Genomic DNA, 20,656 nt, shown 5'->3' with positions numbered 1-20,656 from the left:
GCTCTTTAATGAGCAGCTGGAGAACAGTATGTTTGTATCCACTCCTCTTCAAACCTCTTCCTCCTGAATCACCAAATCCCTTGGCTCCACCCGCTTCCCATCCTTGGCCAACGGTACCCATCTTGGGGGCAGCAAAAGCCACTTATGGGGACCAATGGCTGACCAAGCACCTTGTGCCACTGCAGATGGAGGCTTTGCACCCAGTGTAACCCAGGGCTGAAGCAATCCCCTTTGCCTCTGATCCCCACACATTATGCTTCCATCAGGTGACCCTAAATGTGCGCCTTCAATTCTAAATTCCATTCCTATGTTAGATTTGAATCAGACCTTGATGTCTTTATGAGGATTTTAAATGAACTTCCTGGTTCATTTTAATGATAAGCTGTGGAATATCATTGACATAATTACAGTAATACATGGAGATACATCATTAGGATGCACAATTATCTCATTTACCAACTTAAATATGCTTTTATGTTTTATAACCTCTTCCTGATCACTCAGGTTTAAACATACCTTCTTTAAAAATAGCAAGCAATTAATCCACATTTTAAAATTACACATAATTCCACATTAAATCAATAAATGAACAATTCTTGTTTAGAATTACTTACAAGATAAGATACATTTTCTTTTGAAACCACATTTTGCAAAATAGTATATTCCTGAAATCCCAACTAACACTTAAATACAATAGTTAAGGTGGTCTAATCATAATTAAATTATGTTTAGTCTAAACATAACTGACCTTGGATAACCAGTGTGTGTGAGATTCTAAGCAAAAATGTAAACTACTTATTTGCCATGCAAAACGCAACAATTCAATATTCTATATGTAGGTTTAAAAGTAACGGGTCTAATGCATTGCTGTTCAAATTACAATCTTTTCCCACATACATAAAAAGCGCATTCCTGTTCCCAGTAGAGTCAATGGAACAACTCCCACTGACTCCAATGGGAAGAGTTTAGGTCCTAGATGTCACTGCCTACATGTTACTAAATTTCACCATAATTAACAGTACACTTTATTATTTGACAATTATATAATTTATTTGATAAATAATACTATATGTTGTATAATATATAGATATCAAAACAGTCCATGTTCTGAAGAGTTTACAATCTAGAAGACTGTCAAGATCACCGAGATCCAGTGGATGGAGTTTCCTTAGACACTTCCTCTCCCACTTGTGGCCCTTATATATGTGAGTACTAGTCATATTTGTCACAAACTTCCAAATCTAGCCAGCATTTCATTAAAAGGAAAAATCCTGAGACAATGATGATAAACAGCACAAAAACTGTAATAAAACTTGGCAATTTAAGGTTATTACTGCACCATTTTTTTTCTATTTGACCATTATTTGAACATACAGTATCATTAATTTGTCCGTCAACAATAAAAATCATATCAGTATTCTTACCTAAAACATCTAGTCCAAGGGTTTTTGCTAGATCTCTCACACCATCAGCTCCAAAAATATGGGTCTCATGTTTACACTTCGGGCATTGGAAAACACTCATATTTTGGACAAGTCCCAAAACCTGTTAAGTTAAAAAACAATGTTCAAATCTAGAGTCTTAGTATCAATGCTGGTATATTACATCTATCCACATATGGCATCAGAGAATAGATCTCAAACAAGGTATCTTAAAAGTATTAGTTTAAAATGAATAGACCGTTTTAAACAGTGTCACCACAACCCCTAGATTCCAGGCTCAGCAACAAAGTAATTTAATAGTGTTTTTATTTGATCATTTTATAAATATTTATATATTATATACTTCATATTCATTACAAGATTGCTGCCTTTCAAGTCAAGATTATCAAGCACATTAGTTATAAAACATCTCTTATGCTCCCCAAACTACAGTACTTAACTTACAAACACCACTTTATAACATCTCACTAAAACAATTGTTGTATCATATAACTTTGAACCCTGGAGGTTTCATGTGCTGTGTTTTACAGTCTTCTTGTTTAGATTTTCATTTCATGAACTGTGACATATTATTACAAGAAGTGAGACAAGCTGGGGGAGGTAATATCTTTTATTGGACCAACTTTATAAGACAAACGATATTACCTCACCCATCCTGTCTCTCTAATATCGTGGGACCAATGGCCACCACTGCACTGCATTACAAGAAGTGTCACAATTGGACCTATTTTTTTAAAAAAAGACTTTTTTGGCTATTCAGCAGGAAAAGATCTTCAAAAACGAACCCAGATTTGCTAGTCTTGCTGAGGAGCAGAGAGACATTTAAAGATCAAAACAATAGAAATAATTATGCAAGGCAGAAACCGACAAAAACTGTGGGACAAAAATGTAATATATACATATTAGGTGTCTTTTTGTTGATGTCCAATTTCCAACATCTTCTTTGCAAAAATATAAAGAAAGTTTGCCCCTCTGGGCATAAAAATCTACGCTTCCACATTTTAGAATGATGCTGATGAGAACACTAATCACACTGTGTTTATCTGTCAAACAAAGTTAAGCACGAGGGATGACCGGAATTTTGCAAACCTGCCAGGAATAACTTACACCCAAATTTGACATGTTATAAGGTTCTTGTGGTTTATTAATCAACAGAAAACCCGCACAATCTTAGCTTCATGTTGCAGAGTCAACTGTTATATATTAAAATTCTATAAACAGACAATAAATAGATCACCTAGATACTATACCCAAAATTTCCAAACTTCAGAGTGAAAGTTACAAAGATACAGAGGGCCTTTGAAAATTTCACCTTAAATTCCTAAACTTCTCCCCTGAATAAAGTGGCCTTGTTTTCAGAAGTGCTGATCATCCACAGTTTCCACTGAAGTTAATGGGAGCTGCAGGGGTTCAGCACCACTAAAAATCAATCACATTACTTAGGCTGCTATTTACAATAAGCACCCGACCTTTGGCACCCAAGTTTGAAAATACTGGCCAATGTAAAGAATACGGAGAGAGGAATATAAGCAGATGAACATGTTATTTTTACTTTACAGCACATAACTGTGCTCAATGTGCAATCAAATACAACTAAAATGAAAAAAATTTGAGAGTGTGTCAGCTTTGGTGTACTGGCTTTTCTATGCCTGCATTTGGCGTTCTGAATTTTTCACATGGTAGCATAGGTTTACTATGTAGAGCTTTCAGAGGATTTAAATCAGGGCAGGTTTTACTCTGAGTTCTTTGGCTGGGAAAGACTACAGCTGTTGCAGGGGCAGCACATTCAATTTCCAATGGGAAGCACAGGGAAGGAGGAAGACAGACAGTGTTTTATAGAGCTCTCTGTAGCCAGCGTAAGTGCTCTGTTGATGGACTCCTAAATGATTAAATACCATAACATGGGGATTTCAATGTGTGTGTAAACTGGAAACTGAATGATAACAAAGTAGGATGATGCTTTGAGATTTGAGAGACATCTCCCGAAGGGGGCAGAGAATAAGATGATTTACCCAATTAAGTCAGTCTATTCCTCACACCATACAAAAGAAAACTTGCACTTGTCATACAAACGTACTCACCCATTTTCAAGCACCTAGCTTTTTAAATTTCTGTAGTCCTCTTAGAGTACATGAACACAGCACACTTCTTTTGGTGACATTTAGAGTACCTACCTGCATAGCCCTCAAAGGATGGATATTAAATTGCAGTGTAGCCAGTGAGGCATGGCTTAGGCAAACAAAGACACGCCTGAAGGGCGTGGGTATGTATGGGAGTACATCCCCAACACCGTCTCTACTCGCCCAACCCAGACCTCCCCATCTACACTGATGTTTTTAGCAATATAGTGTCCCACTGCCTCCTCACTGCAGAAGCCTTTCGCTGCTGCAGGAAAAGACTTCAGGGGGGAAAGGCTTGGGCATCTCTCACAGCTGGAGCCCTTCCCCACAGTGGGGAAAGCCTGTGGCAGCAGGGACCCTCCCCTCTGCCAGACCCTTTTCACTGCCAACTACAGCTGCACACTTGGATGCAGCCTGCTTTTTACTGTGGTGAGTAGCTATACGTACTGTGTGTACTGTAGACACAGCATTAAAGCAAAAAAACCCCAAACAAAAACAAAACACATGATCACAGAACAAGTGATGTAGTCTTAGTGTTTTGTTTAAATGTTTTATAGCTGTTTTTATAACCGTTTCATGAATCCTTTGATGATAGCAACACCACCAGAAAAAGTAACTGTGCCAGAGCTTTATTAAGACAATGCTACTGTAGCTGTATCCTCCACGCTAAATCATGTGTTAATGTCTCATTTATGATCTTTTTTCTTCAGCTAGTCTTACTGAAAGCAAATGACTCTGTGACGTGGGTAAACCAGATGCCAGCTCTTGCCAAGTCTGTAGGCATAAGCTGAGCACTGACAAATTCATAGCTGGAAACCAGTCCAGCTCACCTATATATTAATATTGTTCGAGGTAGGTGTTTGACTTGTAAGGACGTATTTAGACTCTATAAAATGCTTGTAAGTTGATACATGCATTAATCTTATTTGTAGTGTCTGTATTCCATGCCACAAGGAAAAATATAAATTTGTTTTATAAAACTGTAAAAATGCCTGCTCTGAACTTGTGAACTCAGATGGGAAGAGGGGCTCCCCACACCCATACAGGAGGACTACCAAATTCAATGGTCAATCACAAAACAAAAGTTTTGTTAATTGCTCCATCCACCCATGGAGAAGTACATGCAGAAGGCTTGTCCCATTGGTTTGAATGCTGGAAGAGGGAAATAAAAATAAAATGAAGATTTTTCATATCTTTGCAAGTTTGTACTCTAACCAGGGCTGGAGCTAAGAAACAAAACACAGAGATCCCCAGGGTTGACATGGTTAAGCCCTAAAAAGACATTCAGGGGTGACAGATTACTACATCTCTGTCACTTTTTGAATCAGACAAACTCATTTGTGTATATATGCTTGCTTGAACCTGTAAATAACTTTTATTTCTTCTTTCCTAGTTAATAAACCTTTGGTTAGGTTATTACAGTATTGGCTACAGGCTTTGTCTTTGGTGTGCGATTGAAAGAACAAATTGATCTGGGGTAAGTCACTGGTCTCTTGACACTGGGAGCAACCTGAATTTTTTGTGATTTTTTGGTGTAAGTGACCATTTATCACTAAGCCCAGCTTGCCTGGGTGGCACGATAGACTGGAGAACCCAAGGGGACTGTCTATGACTCCATAGTAAGACAGTTAAAGTGATCTAGGAGTTAATGTTTGTTACTGGGTTAGTGAAATCTAACTGTAGAACATAGCACCAGCGAGGCGGGGTCTGCCCTGCTTTTGACAATCTGCCCTGAGATTGGCACTCTCGATCATGAGTCACTCCAGATGGCGTGACAGACACACAGTCCCTTAATGCCTGCGCCACATGCCCATTTTACATTCCTTCAGCATTAATCTTGTCTATCATCTACCTAGTAGTATATTTTAAGGTATAAATGGCTCCTTCTGAATATCAGCAGAGCTTTGGAATACTGGACTGTTCACTCTCAGTGTGCAATATTATGCAGAGTCCACTAGGCTCATTTTTTTCTCATTTAGGATTCTACTATTTATTTATATAATTATTAACTAAGTTATTTTTATTATGTGAGTTACTGTAACGCCTAGGAGCCCTAATCACGGACCAGGATCCCCTGGTGCTAGGCGCTGAACTAACACATTTTGCCCCAAAATTTACAATCTAAGTGTAAGACAAGAGAACAGATGGATATAGACAGTTTGGGGGAGTACAAGGAAACAATTAGATAATATTGATCAGGATGACAGATTGTGGTCTCAGCATACCAGTAGCCTAACTTCTCATGTTTTTTGTAAGCATCACTGAAAAGGAGCATTTTAAGGAGGTTTTACAAGGAGGATAATGTGTTAGGTTTGTGGATGGTTATGGGAAGCTCTTCTCGAGCATGAGGGGCAGCATGGGAGAAAGCACAAAGATGTTTGTTTGAAAATTTAACAAAGAAGCATGTCAAACACAATTTTCACATGGATATTACTGTGGGTTTACAATTCCTTCTGGTTGAAATTTGTTCTTCAAAGTACTGGTGTCAGAGGAACCAATATAGTAAAATTGGAAAACAAATGATTTAATAAATTTGAACAGCAGCAGCTCAAAAGATATATTTTACAATTTTGTGGGACTTTTGTGCACTACAATTATAAATTAAAAGCTTGAGGTTTTCTCCCCAGATCAAATTTGTCAGTTCATTAGTTCACATTATGCATTAATCAAAATGACTATTTTAAAAAGCTATTATAATTTAGGTAAACGTTTTTATCACTCAGATGTATTTGTTAATACGTATATTGTTGCATATTTACAGAAAGATAGTAAGACTTCACTATTATCCTCAAAGTTTTTAAATCCACAGACTGAAAGTAATAAGTCTTGCTAATGAAGACTGTAAAAGCTCTCATTTCCCTGTTCAAATAACAGATTTGAAAAGGTTACAAAGTCCATTACAGTCTACACAAACTATCCCATAAGTATGTATGAATCTAATTTCACTCCCTAGTCTTTTGTGAGCTGAGCCTAAGAAGGTCAAAACCTTTTTTAGTTATAGAAGATAAAATTAGAGAATGAAAGCCTTTCATGACATCTTTAGAGATTCTGAGGGAAATCCTGGCTCTACTGAAGTCAATGGGAGTTTTGCCATTGACTTTAAAATAGGGCCAGGACCATCCTTTTCCCCCTCCCCCGTGTTTCAACGGTCCACATCTCAAAACTTCTACCAGTCAGCATTTCAACTTCTCAGATGTCCAGCTCACTTGTGTCAGTGACCACCCATGTGCCTCCTCTTGCTCAGCAGCCCTACACCCCAAGTTACTTTGGCCTGGCCAGATACTATTTGTACTACTTTAGTAACTGAATCATCTGTTAAACTGCAAGTACAAGATGTGGTAAAGACATTGGACTAGGACTCAGCAGACCTGGGTTTCAGTTCTCTCTCTGGGCTGCCACAGATTTGCCTGTGTGACCTTGGGCAAGTCACTTCATGTATCTTTACTTCAGTTCACTATTTACAAAATGGGGATAATAATACTTCCTTTCCATCCCTCCTCATCTGATTGCAAACAATTCAGGCCAGGGACTGACTCTTACTATGTGCATGGGTCCTCTAGGTGCTACAGTGATACAAATAAATAGCCAGACAGACAACAGTTAAAGTGTCTTCAGAAGAAAATATACTTCAGATTCTTTCTCCAGTACAACAGCCAATTGTATATACAGCTGGCCTTTGGAACCTGTGAAATCCACATCTCCCACCAATCTGAACATCCTGGAAAGAGGATCTCAGCTTTATTAAAAGCAAACAAGTTAGTCCTTCTCCTTTCAGAGATAGTCTTGAAAATATAAACCAACAGAAACTGATCTCTAAAGTTTAAAGTACTTCACTGATTTTTCCTAAATAGTCTGAATTATTCATGGATTTCCCCACCAGGTGCCCTGTGCTGGCCTTTGGGGTTCATGAAAACCACAGCCACAGATTCTTAGATTTAGGGTAGATTCCAAAAATTCACAGCTATGGGAGGCAGTGTCACATTGCAGCAGCTCCAGTGCAACAGAGGCAGGCACACTCCCTGCCAAGTGGACGGTAGCAGTTGAACCGACTCCTCTGCTCACAGCAAGTGAGACTGCTGCCCACAGCAGGTAGAGTTCAAGACAATGAGAGGGCACATGATCTTCTAATGGAGAAGTCACTGGACTTAAAACTAGAGACTCTTGCATTGTAATTTTGTCTCCAACACGGATACACCTCTGTAGCCTTGGTCAAATCATTTAATCTTTCTGTTTTAGTGTCCAAGCTGTAAATACTATGGACCTAAATACCTCACTTGGGGGTTAATCTGTTAATGTTTGTAAAAAGCAGTGTACGTGTGATAAAATTCACCAGAATGCATGCAAAATCCTTTAATGCCTATGGGTTTAGCAGCCCACAGGCCATCAACTTATCTGGGAAGCTGTCCCTTATCAAATCCTTTTAGATGGTGGTAACTATGAATGGATTCCAGTGCAAGCAGGTGGTCTCCATTTCTGCAGCAGGCCACTACAGTTTCAAAGATTCCACCTCTTCCAGGCCTGCCGACAGCAATTCCAGCAGTTCAAGGCCTTTGCCTGGTGGAAAAATCCAAACCAAAAGTAGTAAGAGGGAGTTACCAATGTCCAAGGTCTTAGGATACTTCCCTCTCTGGTTGTCTCTGGGGTGGGTCGTCCCTTCCCTCAAGGAGGGCCCCTTTGGGCAGCAGTGTCAGAGCCTTTAGGCTTCCCTCTGCTCTGACACCCAAATCAGATAATTCCCTGCCTTTTAATTCCTCCAGCAGATGGAGCATTTGCTGCAGGTGTGGCGGGGCAGGGCTGGCTGAGACAAAAATGATCCCTTAACCCCTGTTGCTCAGTGTGGGGTTTGTACACCCCATCACACATCTCTAGCACAAAATGCAACCGATATTTTATAATTTGAAATTTTGGTTACTGAAAAATTGATGTACATGTACATGCTTCAGCAGCTAACAAACAACATTCATATTTATTGAACCCATTCATGTATTTTCTTTGTTAAGATATCCTGTGAATTAAAAATCAAGTAAAGGCAGTAATTTCAACATTTCTGTCTCAGTTTCTATTAAAAGTAAATTAGGCATTAAAGAAATTTCTACTTTTTAAAACAGAACGTAAATGTTATCTAAATAGGTAATGGAGAAAATGTGCATCGCCAGAGGGAACTTTTTAAGGAGAAGATTGAAAAAAATGAGGTGTACAGGATGCTTTCCTTTTTAATTAATATTTAAAATTAGCAGATATTTGAATCTGCATGTTTCTTTCCATACTTGTATTCCTTATGAAAAATACATTTTTGTGGTCATATTCAAGAATGCAATACTTTGTTATTTAGAAACTCGTATTATGGTGTCACGTCCAAAACACAATTTAATATGTTTTCTGAAAAACACTATTTGATTATTTACTGTGACAAAGTTCCTCTTCTAGCAAAGTTCCACTTCTAGAAAGTGGGTCCTGCACTTACTGGCAGATTTGCTCGCCTCAGAGATTCACGGCAGCCCTCAGTTTGGCCACTTTCGTAGCTCAAATCCACTGTTCATCACTGGCCAGCATGGGGAAAAGGAAGGAGAACAATCCCCGCACTCTCTGCTGATCCACCATGTGGGTCGGGGAACAGGCCCTCTGGTGGAACCCACAGTCCCGGTCAACTCCTCCTGTGTTGGATCAGGAGTTGGAAGGTTTGGGGGGAACCCGGGCCCGCCCTCTACTCCGGGTTCCAGCCCAGAGCCCTGTGGACTACAGCTGTCTAGAGTGTCTCCTGTAAGAGCTGCGCGATAGCTACAACTCCCTGGGCTACTTCCCCATGGCCTTCTCCCAACACCTTCTTTATCCTCACCACAGGATCTTCCATCTGGTGTCTGATACTGCTTGTACTCGTCAGTCCTCCAGCACTACACCTTCTCACTCTCAGCTCCTAGTGCCTCTTGCTCCCAGCTCCTCGCATGCACACCACAAACTGAAGTGAGGTCCTTTTTAAACTCAGGTGCCTTGATTAGCCAGCCTGCCCTAATTGATTCTAGCAGCTTCTTAATTGGCTCCAGGTGTCCTAATTAGCCTATCTGCCTGAATTTGTTCCAGCAAGTTCCTTCTTGTTATGGAACTGCCCCTGTTACCTTACCCAGAGAAAATGGACCTGCTTAATCTGGGACTAATATATCTGCCTTCTAACACTCTCCTGTAGTATCTGTTCTTATCAGTTTAATATCTGATACGTCCTCTATCTGAGGACTATATATAAAATGGATTTTTGGAACAGGGAGATGGAATAGGAGCTTGCTCCATCCGCTCCACGCATCGACCTGGTATTGCAGTATCTCCAGAAAACACAAACAAACAAAAAAAAACAACACACTCTCCTGTAGCCATCTGGCCTGACCCTGTCACATAACCTAGTTAATATTTAAATAATACTTATCTTTTTTGTCCAGACATTAGAATTCAATTTCAAGTCCTTTCACTGTGAACTTTTGTTAAGCTTTTGATTTTACATTTTAAATGTTAAATTTAAAAATTAATCCAATGAAAAAAGTAGCAAGGCTATAATTAAAAGGTTCATAGAAAACTGACACGCAGGAAATTTGGAGTCAAAGCAGTTACCGTGTCTAATTTTCCCGCATTCCCTACAGATATTACTGAGGTTTCCAAACTTTGTGTGATCTCAAGTATTGGTGCCACCACTTATGCTGCAGTAACTAGCTAGAATAAGGTAAATTAAATATAGAGGCAGACCTCAGCTGGTTTCACTGATCTGTATTAAAATCAGCTTCTTAATTTACTGTAATGTTTTACTGTATTTAATGCTTTTTTTTTTTGGTACTTCTTTCCCAGGTTTTATCTCTTAAAAGTAATTTACATTTCATAGGCCTGATCCTAACACACTAGATCATGCTGCCTCTCATGGTATTGAGCTCAGTGGGAGTTGAAAGAGCTCAGCACCTTGTAAAATTTGCTCCATTACAGCAATCAGCAACTAATTAGTCTTCGCAAGATAGACTTGTACCAGGATAGATCCCTATAGAGAAGAAAGATGATTGATATTATCAATAATGAAACATTATGATACATCTTATGAGTAACAATTGTTTCTTGTATGTAAGTGAAGCAAACATTTCAAGATGCTGGACTGTTCTTTTTCCTTAAAGATTAAAGTAATTGACGACATGCAAAATGCTGAGGAGGTGTGAGGGAGAGACACAACACAGGGGAAATCAAATCAACAGTGGGAAAATGCCTGATCATCATGTTAAAATACACATACCATACACAGGTGAACATACGATAAACAAGACTGTCTGGAAAAGGGAAGACTATACAGTGACCTGCTGCAGGGCTGAGTCATGAATCATAGAATCACAGAAGATTAGGATTGGAAGAGACCTCAGGAGGTCATCTCGTCCAACCCCCTGCTCAAAGCAGGACCAACCCCAACTAAATCATCCCAGCCAAGGCTTTGTAAAGCTGGGCCTTAAAAACCTCTAAGGATGGAGATTCCACCATCTCCCTAGATAACCCATTCCAGTGCTTCACCACCCTCCTAGTGAAATAGTTTTTCCTAATATCCAACCTAGACCTCCCCCACTGCAACTTGAGACTGTTGCTCCTTGTTCTGTCATCTGCCACCATTGAGATCAGCCTAGCTCCATCCTCTTTGGAACCCCGCTTCAGGTAATTGAAGGCTCCTATCAAATCCCCCTCACCCTTCTCTTCTACAGACTGAATAATCCCAGTTCCCTCAGCCTCTCCTCATAAATCATGTGCCTCAGCCCCCTAATCATTTTCGTTGCCCTCCACTGGGCTCTCTCCAATTTGTCCACATCCTTCCTGTAGTGGGGGACCCAAAACTGGATGCAATACTCCAGATATTGCCTCACCAGTGCCATATAGAGGGGAATAATCACTTCCCTCAATCTGCTGGCAATGCTCGTACTAATGTTGTAGCCCAATATGCCATTAGCCTTGGCACCAGGGGAATACTGTTGACTCATATCCAGCTTCTCATCCACTGTAATACCCAGGTCCTTTTCTGCAGAACTGCCGCTTAGCCAGTTGGTCCCCAACCTGTAGCAGTGCCTGGGTTTCTTCCGTACTAAGTGCAGGACTCTGCACTTGTCCTGGTTGAACCTCACCAGATTTCTTTTGACCTAATCCTCCAATTTGTCTAGGTCACTCTTGATCCTATCCGTACCTTCCAGCTTATCCACCTCTCCCCCCAGCTTAGTGTCATCTGCGAACTTGCTGAGGGGGCAATCTATCCCATCATCCAGATCATTAATGAAGATGTTGAACAAAACCGGGCTCAGGACCGACCCGTAGGACACTCCGCTTGATACCAGCTGCCAACTAGGCATCGAGCAGTTGATCACTACCCGTTGAGCCTGGTGATCTAGCCAGCTTTCTATCCACCTTATAGTCCATTCATCCAGCCCATACTTCTTTAACTTGCTGGCAAGAATACTGTGGGAGACCGAATCAAAAGCTTTGCTAAGAGGTCAAGATATATCACATCCACCGCTTTCCCTATATCCACAAAGCCAGTTATCTCATCACAGAAGGCAATCAGGTTGGTCAGGTATGATTTGCCCTTGGTGAATCCATGTTGACTATTCCTGATCACTTCCCTCTCCTCCAAGTGCTTCAAAATGGATTCCTTGAGAACCTGCTCCATGATTTTTCCAGAGACTGAGGTGAGGCTGACCAGTCTGTGGTTCCCCAAATTCTCCTTCTTCCCTTTATTAAAGATGAGCACTATATTTGCCTTTTTCAAATTGTCTGGGACCTCCCTGGATCAACACGAGTTTTCAAAGATAATGGCCAATGGCTCTGCAATCACATCAGCCATCTCCCTCAGCCCCTCGGATGCACTGCATCTGGCCCCATGGACTTGTGCTCATCCAGCTTTTCTCGATAAGCTGGACATGCAGCTCATTTAGAAGAGGGAGCACTGCGAATCCTAGAGAACAAGAGGGGATTTCTTGAGAACAGCTGCCAAAAGGAGGAGTATCAGACCTGACTGGAGCTTAATCTACGGACACAGCCAAAAAGAGGCGCTCAATAGTGAGTAAACCCCATGACAAGGCTAACCACCTGAAATGTTGTCTTAAGCACTGTATAACTACTTTGTTATTTTAGTTTTCCAGAAATGGTCCCTACTCCTGAGCCAAGTTTGACTCTAGATCCAAACCTCAAAACATGTTCCAATTTGAGGTGTTTCCTCTCTAACAAACATGAAAATCTAAACGGAAAGTAACTTTTTTGTGCAAACCACTACCTAGTCACCAGCAAAGGAATATGGTGCACATAAAGATTGGATATATAACATACACAGAAGGCTGATTTATAATCCAGTCTATTTGGGACTATAAGGTCATTTTATTTTAGATCATCAAGTGGTACTGTGATCTCAATTAAATTCTAAAACAGATTCCTTCCATCATCCTGTTAAAGCAAGCAAACAGGCTTCTGCCTTTTATATCACAGGCTAGAGAAATATACTAGTTTTTAGGTGTTTTACCGAAACAGAATTTGTGAAATTCAGTAAAAACAACAAGGAGTCCTTGAGGCACCTTAGAGACTAACAAATTTATTTGGGCATAAGCTTCAATGGGCAATAACTTCATCAGATGCACAGAGTGAAAAAAAGTAGGCAGGTATAAATATACAGCACATGAAAAGATGGGAGTTGCCTTACCAAGAGGGAGGTCAGTGCTAACGAAGCCAATTCAGTTAGGGTGGATGTAGCCCATTCCCAACAGCTGACAAGAAGGGGGGAATGTCAACACAGGGGAAAATTACTTTTTGTAGTGCTAATGAGGCCAATTCAATCTTAGTCGATGTGTCCATTTATTCATTTGAGTAGAGACTGTCCGGTTTGGCCAATGTACATGGCAGAGGGGCACTGGACACAAATCAGACATCAAGAATTGTAACATTCAAAAACCAGTAGGAGAGCACTTCAGTCTCCCTGGACACTCAATAACAGACTTAAAAGTGGCCATTCTTCAACAAAAAAAACTTCAAAAACGGACTTCAACGAGAAACTGCAGAACTCGAATTAATGTGCAAACCTGACATCATCAAATTAGGCCTGAATAAAGACTGGAAGTGGCTGGGTCACTACAAAAAATAATTTTCCCTCTGTTGATACTCACAGCTTCTTGTCAACTGATGGGAATGGCCACATCCACCCTGACTGAATTGGCTTCGTTAGCAACTTGCGAAGACAACTCCCTTCTTTTCATGTGCTGTATATTTATACCTGCCCACTTTTTTTCACTCCATGCATCTGATGAAGTGGGTTATAGCCCAATGTCAACGTTCCTTCCCCACTCTGAACTCTAGGGTAGCTAGATTACTTACTAACTTAACAGGAGTTGGAAGGCTTGCATTTCTGATCTGTTCCCGGCAAAAGCATCACACAGACAGACAGAACCCTTTGACCCCCCCTCCCTACCCCCTGCCCGCTCCAGATTTGAAAGTATCTTGTCCCCTCATTGGTCATTTTGGGTCAGGTGCCAGCGAGGTTATCTTAGCTTCTTAACCCTTTACACGTGAAAGAGTTTTGCCTCTGGCCAGGAGAGATTTTATAGCACTGTATACGGAAAGGTGGTTACCCTTTCCTTTATATTTATGACACCCAAATAAATTTGTTAGTCTCTAAGGTGCCACAAGGACTCCTCGTTTTTGCTGATACAGACTAACACAGCCACCCCTCTGAAACCTGAAATTCAGTAGTTCATTTAAAAAATTCACCTATCTCCACAATTTAGAAACGTTTCACCTTTTGGAAGAATTCAATATATTTCTTTCTAAATGCTTACAGGCACATGGACTTTTCGAAACATCTCAGCTCCTTTGCGTGCATCCAGTAAAGCAATGTCTTGTGGAGTGGAAACAATCACTGCCCCTGGGAACAGAAAACATAAAATTAGGTTTAAAACTTATACTGTAAATTATACTACCAAGCTTATTTTGGAGTATTTTACTTCACTGAAGAAAAAGTTGCTTCTTTATATACTTAAAATATACGCAAAAAAATAAAAATTATGCTGAAGAGTTTAGTTTTAGATTATAAGATGACCGGACCCAAGGTTCCCAAATTATGGTACAGAGAGCTAAAATACATTATACGCTTTCTAATATTATGTTTCTATGTCAACAATTGTTGTAGTTGCTATATTATTGGGAGGGAAAGGGAGTGCTGCCCATGCAATCACAGAAGGGAAGAGAGATGCTCCATGAGACAATGTGTTCATAAAAATGTGGTCCACTGTATGAAAAAGTTGGAGAACCTTTGGATTAACCGTAACAATAGCCTATCTCCAAGTAATAAGGCAGAAAAGACACCCTGTGACCAGCCCACTGGCTTTGTGACAGGGTTATGCCAATTGATACAAGTGATCTATGGGCATGAGCCTGCAACCGCTACACTAGGAATAGTTCCTTTCAGTGCTTTAGGATTTCTCATGTGAACAAGACTACTTGCATGAGTACGAATATGTATGTTTTGGCTTTTTGTCTAGAAATACGGGTTTTTTTACATCTGTACAATATGCCCAAAGCACTTCAGCCTTTTGTCTCAAATCATTGTCTTTACATCAGCATTAGTTACTATTTATTCCACCAATGGACACCAAGTATTCTCAGCAAGCGTCTATGTTGGAATGCATCAAGTTTTCTGTTATGGGCTTCTGCTATTTGCCCAGTTTCAAAATCATATAACAATACTGGTATCATAATAACATTGTACAATTTTATCTTGGTTCTTGTGCGAGTCTCCCTGGTTTTCCAAATATTTGCCAGTCACAAAAAAGCTCTACTTATCGTCCAAATTTTTGCTTACGCCTCCTTACAGAGTTGGCACTCAGCACTAACTGTGCTTCCAAGATATACAAAATCACTAATAATCCTGTAGTCTTCACCATCAATCACATAAGCGCCATATTTGCTGACTCCTCTTTCAACAATCATGACTTGCATTTTCTTTTGGCTTATTCTTAATCCTACTTTAGCACCCTTGCTTTTAACATTAATAGTTATCATTTTCATGGCATCATAATCCATGTACAACATGTCATCTGCAAATTCAAGAGCTTAAAGTTTTCTTCTACTCCACATAACTCCTGTATCTTCCTTTGATGTTGCTCTATCATAATGCAGTAAAGAAAGGGTAATAAAATGCCACACTCCAGTGATGATATCAAACCAATCGGCCCCTGTCTTTCTCTCTCTTACAGCATTTTGACCTTTATAAAGCATCTTGATCAGTGACACTGTTTATAGGAAACTCTTTTGTTGCAGGATCTTCCTCAGCAACTCTCTATGAATGCATTCAAAAGCCTTGGTGAAATCTATGACGTTCAAGACTAATCTTCTATCATAGGGAAGCCCTTTCTCAATCAATCGTCTCAGGATAAACATGTGATCTACACACAATCTTTCTGGTCTAAAGCCTGCTTGCTCATTACACAGTTTTTCATCTATATCCAGTTTGACTCTGTTCCACAGCATACTGCAAAACACTTTTCTAGGTACTAAAAATAATGTTATTCCTCATAAGTTATCGTATACCACTTTTTTAATAATTTACCGATCCCACCTTTCTTCCAATCCTCTAGGCAAAGTTCTTTTTCCCAAACTGTATTATAAATTAATATCCAGATCCATCCTTTTGAAGGTATGCCTTGAGGAGAAAACCCCTTGTCTTGCTGAATACCTATTTACAGTCTCTTCGAAGACCCAAAATGGATAAAGAAGTGACTAAGATTCACAAGTGTGCTTGTTCTGAGCCAAAGGACTCCTCATTATTATGTAATCACAGGAAAAACTCTGGGGTTTAAAGGATTGTTCACCAGCCACAGACCTTGTTGGAGTCACAGGGCAATCTCAGGTAAGCTTAGTAGTATGTGTGTAGGTTCTTTTATTGTTTTTAATATGTTTTCTCTAACGTTTTTACTATAAGAATACATGTGCTTGCTTATAAAGAACTATGTGGTAATGAACTGTGGCAATTACACTATTTATAGCCTTTGAAGAGTAAGCAAAGCACAGAGGCATCCTGTTTAGGCAGTTTTCCTTGCTGGGGAATAACACGGTGTAGGCAGGGAACTGTGCAGCCTGGAAAAAATCTCAGTAAGCAGGGAGAGAGATACGGGTCTCTGCCCAACAAAGGTGATAGCTAGAGAAGTGAAAGCCTGAGACTGGGTGTCCTTGCTGGATCATGGAGGGGGAATACAGATGCAACTGCCCTGAACTGTGACACACACCACTGTGACTTGGGAAGTATGATAACTGCTTACACACCTGGAACAATTTCTTGGAGTTGCCTCTCATTTATGCTTCTTTCACTTTTCTCACTTTTTTTGTCAAGCTATTCTTTCATCTTTTGGATACAACTTCTTTATTTCTAACTTTTTCTGCATACTCCCATTGCAGGATGTATTGTCATTTGCCATATTTTAGCTGCTTAATTGCTTTCTCTACTTCTGCTTCTAAAATTGGACTGGATGAAGAAGACTCCATTCAGACCGTATTCAGTACCCTACTCAAGCAGGCAAGATGACATTCACGTGGACGGAGTTGAATAATCCTTGACAACACCAACCTTAGTGGAATGGGAATTAGCCGACTCGAATTATAAGAACATGTTTTGTTACAAATCACAATAAAATTAATTATCCTCCAGTGTTGAACAACATAGAGGAACAATGGGCTTGCTTTAGAGATGTTTGCTGGAAGCCGCCATAAATTCACTTGTATCAAGAGGATGAAGAAAAGAAGTGTGGATACAGTCACACATGGAAACTGATAGAGGGAAGAAAAGCCTTAAAAGAGAGGCAAGCCTAGGTAACACAGCAAGAAAAACAATGAACAGTGCAAGGGTAGTATCTAGAGACACAAAAGTTATGTCAAAGATGAGAGAAAACAGCTGGATAAAAAAGCAAGAGAAGGTGAAGAAGCATCAGAAAGAGGTGACTCTAAGTAACTGTTTCTGGTGTGTAAGCAATTGTCATTATGGTTTCACAAAGTCACAGTGATACCATAAAAGCAAAAGATGGAAGATTGTAAACAACACAAAAGGAATCATGGTGAGAACATTTTAATGGAGTATTCAACCAACCGCAGCCAACAATTCAAATTAATAAATGTGAAGAAAGTGAAGTAGTCGTCCCACTGAGGGGGGGGGCAAGGAAACCCTAAAAATGATCTGTTAAATATCGCAAATTCCCATTTCTTACAAGCTAGTTTAACACGTGTGGTAAAGCAAAGATCCTGCACCCATGAATGGGAAGTTATCAAATACAATTTATACATTTTCCCATTGCACCTTTTTGCCCAAAATTAATAAGAGGAGTAAACAAAGCATTGCCAATATCAACAATCTGATTCCAGGGCCTCCTATATTTTAGAGTGATGTGACTCTCAAGTAGTTATGTACTTCAAAACATCCTCATCCACATCAAATCACAGAAATTGTTATTCACTTGCCATGTTTAGACCAAAGTATAGAAGTATCAAGTATTTATTTCTAACATTACATTTTTGTTTGCTCTCCATTGCCTACACTACTTTCTTAAAATATTAGCCCAGTAAGTGTTCCCTCTCCTCTTCAACACTATCTCCATACCCGTCCTGGGCCCATTACTAATCCCTCTGTGGGTCCAACGATCAGCATGGGAGGAAGAGGTGGAGACTGGGAAGTAACAGAGCATTATTCCTATAGTCCCACACAATTCACCCAGAAAGATATTGCAGCTCAGGGGTATATTGTCTTTTCTGCAGAGCCTTGACCAAAGGAGTCTTGATGGGAGCTGCAATCAGGGAGCATCTGATATAGTGTAGTGCCAATGCAGACACACTGTTAGATTTTAGGTCGAGTATGGTGCCAGAGCTGGTGTGGGAAGCACAAGGTCCCTACATGGAAAGCCCTAGCTGTCCATATATCCCACGATCAACACAGGTTTGGGTTTAATCCAAATGACCTTAGGAGGAGATCTTATGCTACCAATGGGTTAAGGCTGGGAGGGTGGACAGTGACATTTTCTCCTCCACATCCCCTTTGACCTTCAGAAAAGATGATCTGGGCCACTGACAATAACATTTCTTTCCCAACTAGTTTTGTTCTTTTCCCTTTGCGAGCACTGAGTTGTTCTTGTTTCTTCAGGAGCAGAAAGCAATATAAATCTCTTTAGTTTATCTACCTCTATTGGCATCATCACCAACGACAGTACATCTTTGGGAAGGGAGTGAGAACTTGTGCTCCCTCTACTGACCATATAGATATAGTAACAGCACAAAAATCTTGCATAATTTCAAAACAGTGGCTCAGAGAAAAGAACAGGGTGTTTTTTAAAAAAAAATCTACGTAAATTATGATAATTTGGTGAGTTCTCATCTGATGCTAAAATGATTCCCTATGGCCCAAACTACTTAACAGTGTCCTCAGTATTTCTATCCCATTCTCTTCCAAATTAAAATGAGATAGACCTTCTCCTAATTTAAATTTCTTGTATCAAAATGTAAATTCAATGAGGTCTCCAGCAAGTACTGCATATCAACAGTGCCTGCAATAAAAATAAGTATTTAGTATTTATTTTCTTTTTATTCAAGGAGAATCTGAACCATTTTCAATAACTTAATTTCTGAAAGAGTTTAGCCGAACATAGCTGAGTATTACAGTATAAGTGCAGTTCTGCTCTTATGGGGTAACAGTTTGTATTCTGGTTCCATTTATAAAAGGTTTATAAAGGGTTAAGAAATGATTAATAGATGCTATAAGCATGTTACAAATGTGAGTAGTATGTGTTGTAGATGGTTATAAGCCATGGATATAACCTACCTACTGACTCACTGGATTCTATAAGAATATATAACAATTTATTACAATATCTATCGATCATTTAACCCTTTATAAACTACTGACCAATGGAACGTTAAGTCTAACCCTCAAAAGTGACTCTCTAAATCCTGAAGAAGAGCTCTGTGTAATTTGAGAGCTTGTCGCTCTCACCAACAGAAGCTGGCCTAATAAAAGATATTACCTCACCCACCTTGTTTCTTTAAAAATGTCACGGTGGGCAATTGTGTCTCTACCTTCATATTAAACATGGTCTTTTTGAAAGGTTTTCGTTTGGTTGGTATGTTTTTTGTTTAAATTGTCAGCACAGCAAACTCACCCTGGGATCTGAGACTTCAGGTGGGTTTTTTGTTTTTTAATACATAACCACTAGTAATAGAACTTGTATAGGCCAACTTAGGCTCTAAGGGACACATGTGCAACTCCACTCCTTTCAAAATTGTCACACAGGTGTAACTGAAGTAAATAGTTCTATTGATGCGCAAGAAAGAATCCAGCTCTCTACTTTTTTGCTGTGTTGGCTCTCCAGGGTTAATAGCAGCCAACAATAGTAAAACATTACTTGATCCCTAAAGTAATCAAATATGACTGAATTCATACATGCAGGAGGTCTCTTGAAGAAAAATGTGCAATTTTTAAATAGTTGCCTTTCAGAGTGAACCATACACAAGGTTGATTAATTGCACAAATAAGAAGTTGAACAGATCAAAATGCTATCACGGCATGTCCTGAAATTCTTCATATTTTATGTGTACATTTCTGTGCAGAAGAATAATTTCTGTGCCTTGAGTATACTACAGACTTCTAAGTTCAGCATGGATAAATGTAAGTGACTAATCTACTTGTTTTTATTTAAGTAATTTAGAAATATATTGGTTGACAAACCACTGATGTGGGTTGTACTAATACAAACTATTCTACTATAATTTTAATATTTAACATGCATAAAATGAAATAACAGTAGCGTGTCAGTGTTATTTGCATTCCATTCAACTCCAGACATGCAGTTTGATCACTGTTAATATATATCACATTAACACTGACTTCTGACTAGGGAGCTAATCTTACATAGGAAGTTAAAAGCATTGAAGGAACTATTCCACTTTTTTATAAAAAAGTATCTGCATACATTGGAACTATTCAGAATTTATCGGGAGGAGTGCAGGTCACAAGAGGTTATGGAATGGGCCTTGTGTACAGCCAAATTCTTGGCAACCTAGAAATACTACTTAATATGATAA

At 39.5% G+C, this 20,656-nt stretch overlaps 1 protein-coding gene and 1 pseudogene across 2 annotated transcripts in view; one reads left to right on the top strand and one right to left on the bottom strand.

Moving 5' to 3' along the window:
* The window catches only part of NUBPL (NUBP iron-sulfur cluster assembly factor, mitochondrial), a 150,505-nt gene that overhangs the window by 23,108 nt on the left and 106,741 nt on the right, over positions 1-20,656 (bottom strand). For both annotated transcript variants that reach the window (XM_074955824.1, XM_074955825.1), the window contains exons 8-9: positions 14,380-14,465; positions 1,425-1,545 (exon numbers count right to left, since the gene is read on the bottom strand). In XM_074955824.1, coding sequence (XP_074811925.1) covers positions 1,425-1,545; positions 14,380-14,465 — 207 coding nt within the window. The remainder of the gene's footprint in view (positions 1-1,424; positions 1,546-14,379; positions 14,466-20,656) is intronic.
* On the top strand, positions 9,716-9,896 carry LOC141990252 (U2 spliceosomal RNA; annotated as a pseudogene).

The sequence above is a fragment of the Natator depressus genome, chromosome 6 (genome assembly GCF_965152275.1).
Source record: "Natator depressus isolate rNatDep1 chromosome 6, rNatDep2.hap1, whole genome shotgun sequence".
NCBI lineage: Eukaryota > Metazoa > Chordata > Testudines > Cheloniidae > Natator > Natator depressus.
Note: the sequence above shows the minus strand (reverse complement) of the source record. Positions and strands in the feature narration are given on the sequence as shown.